The following is an 11100-nucleotide window of genomic DNA, read 5'->3' on the forward strand; positions in this document are numbered from 1 at the left end:
CTGCTGGGACCTGAGGGATGGGGTCAAAACTAAAAAAACTAAAAAACTAAAAAAAAATTAATACAATCTTTAAAAATCTTCTGTACTCCTGTACATCAAGCAGTCAAACTGTTTGCATGATTGTAATGAGCATTGAGTCCTCTACCAAAATTTTGAAATTCATGGCCCTGGGATTAGGGGTTCTAGTGCTAGGGCAGGGCTAAATTGATTATATAGTGAAAGTGCATTATTTCTTTGAAAATCTTCTTCACTGCTCCTGGGTATTAAATAAACTAGGTACATAGTAATGATGAGCAAGAGTGCCTCTACCAAAATTGTGAATTTTATGGCCCCAGGGTTAGGGGTTCTGGTGTTAGGGCGTGACTCTATTTATTATATAGTGAAAATACCTTAGATTAGCAGACTTATTTTTATATTCATATGAAGCAGAATTTATGCAAAATCTTTTGCGTGAAAAGAAAAAAACACTTGCTGTGGCCTTCAACTCAACATTTAGATATATCGACGACGTATTGTCAATTAATAATGATAATTTCCATTCCTACGTCGACACGATATATCCTGGTGAGCTTGAGATAAAAGATACCACAGAGTCCGACGCTTCTGCTTCATACTTGGATATTTTACTTGAAAAAGACACAAATGGTAATCTAACAACCAAGCTATATGATAAACGTGATGACTTTAACTTTTCTATCGTCAACTTCCCTTACTTATGCAGCAATATACCTTCATCACCTGCATACGGAGTATTTATATCTCAGTTGATTCGATACGCAAGAGCATGTTCTACGTATGAACAATTTCTTGAACGAGGTAAATTATTGACAAGCAAGTTGATGAAACAAGAATATCAACAGTCTCGTTTAAAGTCATCATTTCGTAAATTCTATGGTCGATACAATGACCTTGTCAGCAAATACAATTTATCATTGAATGAAATGCTGACAGACGTTTTTCATACCAATTGTTAGTCCATTATTCATACACTGAATTGACCACGGATTTTTTCCGTTATTTCCTGATTATGACAACGAGCACACGGCGGGTGTGACCGGTCGGCAGGGGATGCTCACTCCTCCATGGCACCTGATCCCACCTCTGATGTTTCGGAGGTCCGTGTTTGCTCTGCTCTTATTTTGTATATTTGTTTAATGGACGTTGAGATTGAATACTGTTCGTTATTTCCATATCCTTCTTAAATCTTAAAAAAAATCTTCTCTGCTCCTGGGTATAAAGCAGATGAACTACCTATATAGTTACGTTGAGAAAGGGTCCTTCTTCCAGAATTGTGAATTTCAAGGAACCAGGGACAGGGGTACCAGAGACGGGGGGACTCTACCTATAGTCTAAAAATGATTTGTTTGAAATCTGCTCCTTGTTATTAATCAAATATTTTTGATAAACAAGAGTGCCTTTTCAAAAATTATTCAATGTGTGGACCTAGGGTCAGGGGTTCATGTGTGGTAGGGGTACATCTGATCATTGCTGAATATTACTGATTAGTTGAAATCCATTTTTTGTTCCCTACCCTGCCTATGGGCAAGAAACCATACTAAGTAATCGCTAAGTGTACGGTTATGATGAGAAATGGTGCCTTTTTCAAAATTGTGAGTGTCATAGCATCTAGCTTAAAACAAACCAAATTCAATCACAGCAAAGTTGTTGCATGAATCTCAGGTGACCTATAAGGCCCACGGGCCTCTTGTATTATTTAATCATGTTTAATGCTACAACCCCAATTAAGGTTTTGTTGACACTAGCAAAGGACAAAAGACATTTTACATTTTTCGTACTTTTTGTACTTATTTTTATAAAATAAATCATTCCTATATATATTTTTATGAGAAGTTTGAAACTTCATTCATAGAAAAACCAAAGCTAGTGCCCTTTTTCGCGCCATTTTTAAAAGTAGGGATCAAATAAACCTTTGAAAAATAAAACTTTGTTTTGATTTTTGCAAATTATCTATCCAGGGTAAAATCAAAGAGATTTATAATTAATCAACTATGGAAACTTTTTAAACTTATTTTGACAACAGCTAGAAAATGACCTTTTTTAAGATTAAAATGACAACTGTGGAAACTTACTGTACAAAATGTAATAAACGATTCTATGAATGCGTCTATCTTTGCTCTTATAGCCATAGAACATTTTAATAGATATTGTTTTCCTTTAATTGGGATAAAACGGTCTGTATTATTAATGTGAGGTATTGTATAGCTTTGATTTTGTTATTTAAGCTTAAAAGCTTTCAGATATTTACACTTAAAAGCATAATGCTGCTTTATATTACCCGTATACATGCGCCTAACAAGAATATTCCTACCAAAATGAATGTTCTTGCATCAAAAAATGACAAGGGGTCATTACTCTACGGGGTCATTTTTTCTATAATGCACACGAAGGAAAAACGACACCAAGGCCTTCATTTCTACAGAAAAGCGTGTCATTTCTTCTACGTAGAATATTGACCAGGGGGTGAAATTTCTAGGTAGAAAAAAGAACTCCAGTCAATATTCTACGGAGGTCACTTTTCGTCGTTACACCGGCTCTAACTCAGCCAGGGATAAATGACCATCAAGGTCAAGGTCTCTCAGGGTCCAAAGTTTGTCCGTTTACTCCCAGATGGTCAGCTGACCTCCATTGGGATTCCCCCCGTGAGGGCTATTGTACAGTAGGATACATATAATTTTTAGATTTCGTTTTCAATACAGTGCGTACCAAATAACTTCCGAGAAGCAAATTGCCAAAAGAATTAACCCTTTTATACTAAAATCTGAATATTTAGATTACGACAATATATTAGTACAATTACTTATCTTCAACAAGTTCAATCCACGTCTGTGGAAATACATGTACTATGTAAGACACCATGTTGAGCAATAAATCTAATTATAAGATATGTAATATGCGCGTTTCTATTTTGAAATTAGATTGATCAATTATATAAGAACAGTTTATCTTAAATTAAAATCATTTTTAAAAGATATCGTTTGATTTTGATCCAAAAGACATATGCCTTATAGGGGGATCTTTTTAGAGAATGTGCTTATTATTGCCCATATGGGATTTTATTTGCATTTCAATTGAGCTTATAGACTTTGGAGGAGAAAAGGGGTAATGTTCTCGTTTCAAATAGCGTAAAACATTTTTGAGATGCCATTAACAATGATTGATTGAGTGTATGTTGTTTTACGTCACATTCTAGAATATTTTACTCATATAGAAACTCCATACTGGTGAAGAGCTTCAAATTTTGACTTTTACTCGGCACATAGGGCAGTGACACAGGGCCTCGGTTTTTAAGATCTCGTCCGAAGGACCCACAACCTTCAAATCAAAGTATCGAGCGCATTATGACGGAACAGTTGTTACCTACTTTTTATCTACTTAATAAGTTCAGTTTAAATTCAGCTTGTCCCATACATTTAACATAAGGAATTTTAATATATCTTTTGAGTCGAATTACTTGCTTGGTCAATTTAAAAAGGAGTAACCGTGATCTTTCACTTGGACACCTATGGCGAAAAAACTATTTTCTTCAAAATATTAAAATTTCGATTAAAGATGTCTGAATGAACATTTTTGGATTAGGTAATCCTATAATTTTATAAAAATAATTAGTATGATTTGACAGCGGAACTGAGACCAAAACCCTTTAAAAACAGATCAGATTTTTGTTCTCGTACTAACCCTAGCTCTATCTTAAAGGAATTATTCATATTTTGCTTCGTAAAAAATCCACACTTCCGTAAATTGACATGACTCTGAAAGAAAATGGAGCACGAAGCACAAAGGAAACGAAGCCAGATTCTGAGTCTTCAATCCATCCGACCGCAAATTCATAATCATGGCCTACAACAAGATCTCAAAACATGACGTCACAGCTTAGGACATTGAGTAAAAAAAATTGAAACAATACGAAATTCAATGAAAATCTATTTATTTCCGTCAAGCTCAAGAAAACATAGGCTGTTCAATATTTTCAATTAAAATTCATTCACTTTCTAAGTATTGTTTCTATTCTAGAAGGAGAAGAGATAGAAAAAATCAAATCAGACATAATTATGCACTTTATATAGAAGAATCAGGTTTCAGTGAGTGGTTGTTTGCATATGAAAGTCTTATTTGAGTTTTTGATTCACCTCATGATCTTTAATTTGTAATAATTATTTTTTGCCAATTCTGTTGATTTATGACAAGAAGTGTTTGATCGGTCGACAGGAGATGCTTAAACCTCAATGGTACCTGGTCCCACATCTACTGATGTTTCCAGAGGTCAGTTACTAATCTACTGATATTTTTAAACGTCTGTGTTTCTACTGCTCCCGATTTGTCTTGAGCTTAAATACTGTTTAGTTAAAAGGACACAATGAGTCAAAATCAGGTCTTTCTTTTAAGATATCTGTAGCATACAGAGAAAGACTTATGAAAATTATGAGTATATAGCTAAGATATGACAATTAAACTGCAAGAAAAAACTGCACGATATAAGTGCCGGAAAAACAAAGGTTGTATCTACCGTTTCGCTGTTTATGTGTTTGTCAAGGTCACGCTCAAACTTTTAAACAACATTCAGCTGGAACATGCAAAAGTGATAAATATGTTCTAACAACGTTTTAAAAAGATTGCCTCTAAATTTTTGGTCTACTTACATTCATTCCTGGGTACATGAGACCATGGTAACTATGGAAATTTATTCAACTTTTCTGCGCACGCGTACATTGGGGTGGAAGAAGTATTGAGCAATATTTTCGGTCTGGGGCATACTAAAAGTATTTTTACTTTTATTTTTCTCTCTAAAAATAGAATTTTTAGGTTATGAAACCTATAATTTTCTGAAACCTAATACTTTTAGGAATTAAACAAAATTAACAAGGGTCATGCAAAAATTCTACATTTTTAATTTTCCCCTTTGTGCGTCACAGTGTCGCTTTAAGTAAATCTTGCTCAAGCGTGTCACAATTTCAAGTAAACATTTATCATTTTCATTGCACATTGGAATCTGTAAAACGATTGGAGGGGATAAAACACATAATAAATACTTGTATAGAAATAATTCGATGTAAAGCTTTCTATAAGCGCCAGGTAAACGAGGAAATCCCATAACCAGAGAGTGATGTTGTAACAGATGAGAATAGCAAGGTACATTTTTAAACTAGTCAGGCGTTTTGAATTCCGTCTCGGAAAATTAACCGCTTTCAGGAAGAACATTAATATTGTTTGGTAAAAGATGTGGAAAATATTAAGTATGCAAAGAAATGAGGATAAAAAACTCTGCTCTTCTGGAATGAAAACAATAACAACTGATGTTGCAGTGATACCAAAGCAGCTTGCAAGCAAAGACACATCGCTGAAACTAGGGTGATAGTTAGTAGTCTTGATAACAGCTTCCTTTTGCAATGTATAGAAAATTTTTAGAACTAGCAGAAATGACACCATTTTTGTTACCATATGACAATAATCCCAAATAGGTAATCTGCTTTCGAATGTATAGCCATACATAAAAAATACACCATCAAAAATGTAAAATGGGCTACATAGAAAAAAAGCTGCAAGTGATAAGGACAGTTTCTGTAGCCTTGTAAGTGAAATATTTTCTTCTACTTTAAGTTCCTTGTACCGATTAAAATCTGATGAATAAGACACAGAGAAAGTTTCCGTTTCATTTGTTATCGGTGTACTTATAAGCAGTACCGTAGCAAGGACACTGAATTCCATAACAAAAGGTAGTCTGAAGATATCTGTGTATCGAATCAATGTTTCTAAATTATTTTCTTTAACATAGGTACAGTTATGCACTTCTTCTATATAGGTTGAATTATCTAAACTTGTTTTTTCTGTAACACAATATACAAGCCCTGTAAGCCAGACAGTCAAATTTGTAACGACCATCGAGGTTATGACAACTCTTATTTTTTTACTGTTTATAAATGAATGCTTATGAAAGTACAAAATAATGACCGATTGCAGAATTGTAAATACGACTGAAACAAATTTCCCGATGTCTCTTACTATTTGGTATTCATCATTCTTCGCACATCTCCAATTAATCTCCCTATGAATAAATCCAAAGAAACATTTAAAAACTCCAAGAATCCATAGAACTCCGATCTTTGTTTTCGTCACCCCAGACAAGGGGATGTCGTGTGTTATCCATTCTTCTCTTCTGCAGAATATAGACAATGCTGTATAGAGGATAATCACAATTCCAACGACCTTGGTTGATGTGCTTATCACAGCGTCTTCCCGTGATAAAATAGGAGGGAAGAAAACTCCCATCAAAGTTGAGGCAAGTAAGAAGGGGATTGCATTGCCTGTCTTGCGTTGTGATCTCTTGGGTAACATTTTTATTAGTGCACAGCTAGCATGAAAAATTCATCATATATCAATTGAAATATATTAAACGAACATTTCCTTAAGCGGTTGATATCGTATCATAATTTTAATCTGAACATGCTGAAAGCGGTACTATTTGTCATGCGGCCATACCAAATCAAAAAACTTTTTTGGGGGATGTAAAATTGGATTGGTTGGGTTTAATAGAATTGATGATTTGATCACATGATTACCCTTTATTTGTTTGAAAATAGGAGTATTTTAACCTATCTTTGGACTTTCAGTAGGGCGTGACTTTCTCGGCGCTACGTAATGGCGAATACTAGTAGATTCTCATTGGTTACGAAATTAATAACATAGGAACTTAAAATTGTTGTTGATAACGATCAGACGACTTATGCCCCACCTCTGTGCTGTGAGAGAACTTTTAATTGGCGATTTACTACACCAGTTGACATTCGGCCGCATTTCTATCATATGTATATTTCAACAGTGAAGGGAAGCTGTGTAAATTTCAGAAGCTAATTAGGTAACGTCGAGAATGCCACGCCTTACTGAAAGTCCAAACTAAGCGTGTAATTCTTCTAATACATTCTGACTTAAGGTTGTTAACATACCAGAGTAAAGAATAAAATCCCTCCTGTCAAGAATCAACGTCCTAATTTTGGAAGAGAAATGGAAACTATGACATGCTCATGCATTTACCCTCTATCATGGCCGTAGGGGGGGGGGGGTAAACAAAGTACATGTTTTGCACATTGGAAACCCCAGTCGGCACCTGCTTAAGGTAGGTTGTCTGGTTTCTGACTTGCTGAAATATTCAAAGTATATTTGCTTATATATCTAATATATCTTATATATTTAGGTGTAAGAGATACGAGGGTTTTCCCAAAAAGTCGTAGACAGGGGACATAGTTTATTTTCTCTTTGTTAAATCAAATTCCTTTTTTGTCATAGCAAAGAGTAACATTTTATGATCATTTATTTCAATTTTCATGACGATATCACATTTAATAAGAAAACTATGATAAAATAAAGAAACAATGTAAGTGTACATCGGCGCACGAAAGCAACTCTCATAACGTCATACTCCCTTTTTCTGCTTCACATCAGGCTTTTAACATCTAAATGAATATTTTTTATACACTTGATAAACCACTCTTGACTAAGGGAATACTTAAAATTCATTACTGTCCGTTTTCTTGAGCAAATTTAAATTTTAGTCAAAATTAAATTAGTTGAAGGATCACCATACATTTTAGGCAGCAGAGAATACACCTTGTTTGACGACGTCCATGGCCCAGAACGTTCCCCAATGTCTGCGTTAAACAATTAGTACTCTACTTTACATGCAATAACTATTTTTTCGATATAGAGGAAAAACTATCTTTGAATCTCATACTTATTCTATTAAAAAACAACTTTTAAATTAAAATATAGTGTGTAATGTCCTTTCTGTATCTTTTCCCCCGTCTCTGATGAATATAAAATATACCAAACACAATTTATTACATTTCCGTGCGCCGGGTACGCGTTCGACGACGTCATTTTCATCACTCTCAATTCGAACAAAACTTTGAAAATCATGCCACCAGTCGTCTATTTCTAATGCCATTTATACGAAACTTTGAAATATTATTTAGATTTTTATTCTGGTTTCAGTTATTTAAATTTTATTTTGATCTTTTACATGGTACCATAGAAATAAAAACAAATGTACAACTTTTATGCGTAAATTATTCCGAATTTTTGTCTTGCGCTGACAGACCATATCGGCCTTCATATAAATCGTCCCAATATAATAAATATGAAAGATATATATTTAAGAATTCACAAATTTAAAGAACATTCAATGTGTTATGTCTATGCAAAATTTGGTTAGTATTGGTTGCGTGTTTAAAAAGTTATTAACATTGTCTACGACTTTTGGGGACAACCCTCGTATTTCATATTATATTTTAGGTGTAAGACCAATTTTTTCTTTCCTCATCCCAATTGTACAACTTTAAATAGAAATCGTTCACGAGTCGCGTTTGAAAACTAGCATATACTATATTTTTGGTTGAATGGTGGCGTATGAAAATTTCTTTTCAGCCTCTCAATATTATTAGAGAACAATGAATTTAGTTATAAGTTTTACACATTCAAAGACTTGAAGAACTTTTCAAATATCAGTATGATAAATGTAAATAATATAAAATTCTTTAATATATCAAATAAATATGATTTTTTTAGGCAAACTAGAACTTTTTAAGCTTTTATAAGCTTCCAATCTAAGTACAAATTTCTCTCTTATACATATACTTTTATGTACTAACTAAACATTGATTCTATGGCACAATCATTTTAAAAAGTAGGAAAAACTTTCAGTATATATAGATTCATGTTACTTTACACCTTGAATAAAAAAACGTCATTCAACAACTAGTTCTAGCTTTTAAAAGATAGAACACGTTTTCACCGGTATTAGTTTTGTGCATCAAGACTCCAAAAATAATTTGATATTGCAACAATCCAAATATCGTTTGATAGAGGCCTGTAGCAACAGATTTTAATGTGGGGGAGAGGGTGTCCGACAATAAAAAAAATCTGCGTACTACATAGCTGTGCAACTCGTTAACCATCAGATCTTTTTTTCCCATGACAGATAATTCTAGAACAGGTGTCAAGTCCCAGCCATTATGCGTTACATGTATCAAAATAGCCCGATTTTTAAAATGACAAAAATAAAGGCTAATCGGAGATAAAATTTAACAATTTTGCTTTGAGACTACAATCAGTCATAAGTAGGCATATCATTGTAGAAAATATTAACAAACCTACATGAAAATTCACTACACCTAGAAAATGTCTTCAACTGAATTTCGGTTAGAAACACATGGGTATGCTCCACGTATTGCCCAGATAGCAGGATGTTATTGGACCTTTGTTGGGCCAACAACGCTCCTTATGTTGGGCCACTGTTTGAATTCAACATTGGGCCATCGGTAATTTGCTCATTGGCCCTTAATCAAACCAACTTGTTGGCTTATTGTTGGGCCAATGTAACAGTTAAAATTGGGCCACTGTTGGGCCATTGTATTATTTCAGTATTGGGCAAACGTCATTTTTGAACAATTGGGCCATTGTAAGCAACTAATGTTGGGCCAACGGTATTTTGCTCATCGGCCCTTAATCAAACCAACTTATTGGCTTATTGTTGGGCCAATGTAACAGTTAATATTGGGCCACTGTTGGGCCAATGTATTTTTTCAATGTTGGGCAAACGTCATTTTTGTACAGTTGGGCCATTGTAAGCAATTAATGTTGGGCCATCGGTATTTTGCTCATCGGCCCTTAATCAAACCAACTTGTTGGACCAACGAACGGATATCATTGAGCCATTGTTGGGCCACTTATTCTTTCAATATCAGGAAAACATCATTTTTGGGCCAACGTTGGTTTGTATCTTATTGGCTCTCCATCATGACAACTCATTTGCTCTTCACTGGTTGGCCATTTGTCCTCAAAATTGACAAACAAATATATACAATAAGGTTATACTAGTTTTGTAGTACAGTTAAATGGTAAAAGCCTTTAATACTATCTGTATATGCTATATATGCTAGATTAATAGTTTAATACATATTCTCAATATTCTCATAGAATTGCCATCAACAAGTATTGCATTGTAAGTAGCTCTACATTAATTAAAAAACTGAGAAAAAAGAAATCAGAATATAAAATTCAGTTATAACATACTATAATTTTATTGCTCAGTGCATGAAGAAAACATTAATAAAGAATTAAAAGTGGATGCTCACTTCAAGCTATACATGTAGGGTTACATGACTGTATACTCCCTCTCTGATGTAAATTATGCACAAGTTCAGTAAATTACAGGTATCAATAAGCACGTCTAACAAATAAACAAAGCCCTCCTAGCTGTTCTTAAAATAATATTAGAATGAATCTCGTCATTTTGTTTACTTACAGAAAAAAATTTTCTGGCATCTGCATTGAGTTTATAACCGACAAACAGACACAAAAAAAGTAGAACTACAGGAATGTCATACTATATCACAGAAAAAAGTTAGGCACTGCCACTTTCCATCTGATCCCTCTCCTAAGTCTCCATTTCCTCTTCCCGAGTCTCCTCCTCCCCTTTCTTTTCTTCTCTGTCCGTTTCTTCCTCCCTCATCCCTGTCCTTGGCATACCTTAGCCATTCTTTGATTGTGTTCTCCATGTCTTTTTAGAATCTCCAGTAGCACTAAAATTGTAATATTAGGTACTTAATATATTTGTTACTTTTCTCAGTAAAGAGTAAACATACGATTAAATTTACAAGTATATCACTATATGTTTAAGCTGTCAATTAAGGAATAACCGTCTTTTTTGTTTCATGGTGTGATTAAGTGATTAGCTTGCGTGATGAAGGCATTTATGCATAATATTTATACGCTTGATATCATCATCAAAACAATTTTGATTCAATGTTGCCCCATATAAAATACATGTATTGAAAATTTGTCGTTACACTGAACAAATTTTAAATGAAAGAACCCAATTAATTTTTAGTACTGAATAAATTTTGTTTTAACTTCAGCAAATTCAACATTTTCAAAATGTTTGATCATGTTCTCGACGTTAAGTGTATATAAGTAAATTAAGTGGTAGACTTCGGAAATGTATTCTACTAGACACAAATTTCAATTTAAATAACGAGCAAATTATTAATTGTTTTAACTGTATCAAAACACATTTTTATACTTTCATTT

At 33.8% G+C, this 11100-nt stretch overlaps 1 protein-coding gene across 1 annotated transcript; it reads right to left on the reverse strand.

The window, feature by feature from the left end:
* Nucleotides 1–4052: 4052 nt before the first annotated feature.
* On the reverse strand, nucleotides 4053–6521 carry LOC134276072 (uncharacterized). Its single transcript, XM_062758353.1, has one exon. The coding sequence runs from the start codon at nucleotides 6349–6351 to the stop codon at nucleotides 4963–4965; it is 1389 nt and encodes a 462-aa protein (XP_062614337.1). The 5' UTR covers nucleotides 6352–6521; the 3' UTR covers nucleotides 4053–4962.
* Between the last annotated feature and the right edge of the window lie 4579 nt (nucleotides 6522–11100).

Source organism: Saccostrea cucullata, unplaced genomic scaffold, assembly GCF_032062105.1.
Source record: "Saccostrea cucullata isolate Sc308-1 unplaced genomic scaffold, CSIRO_AGI_Scuc_v1 ctg7086, whole genome shotgun sequence".
Lineage (NCBI taxonomy): Eukaryota > Metazoa > Mollusca > Bivalvia > Ostreida > Ostreidae > Saccostrea > Saccostrea cuccullata.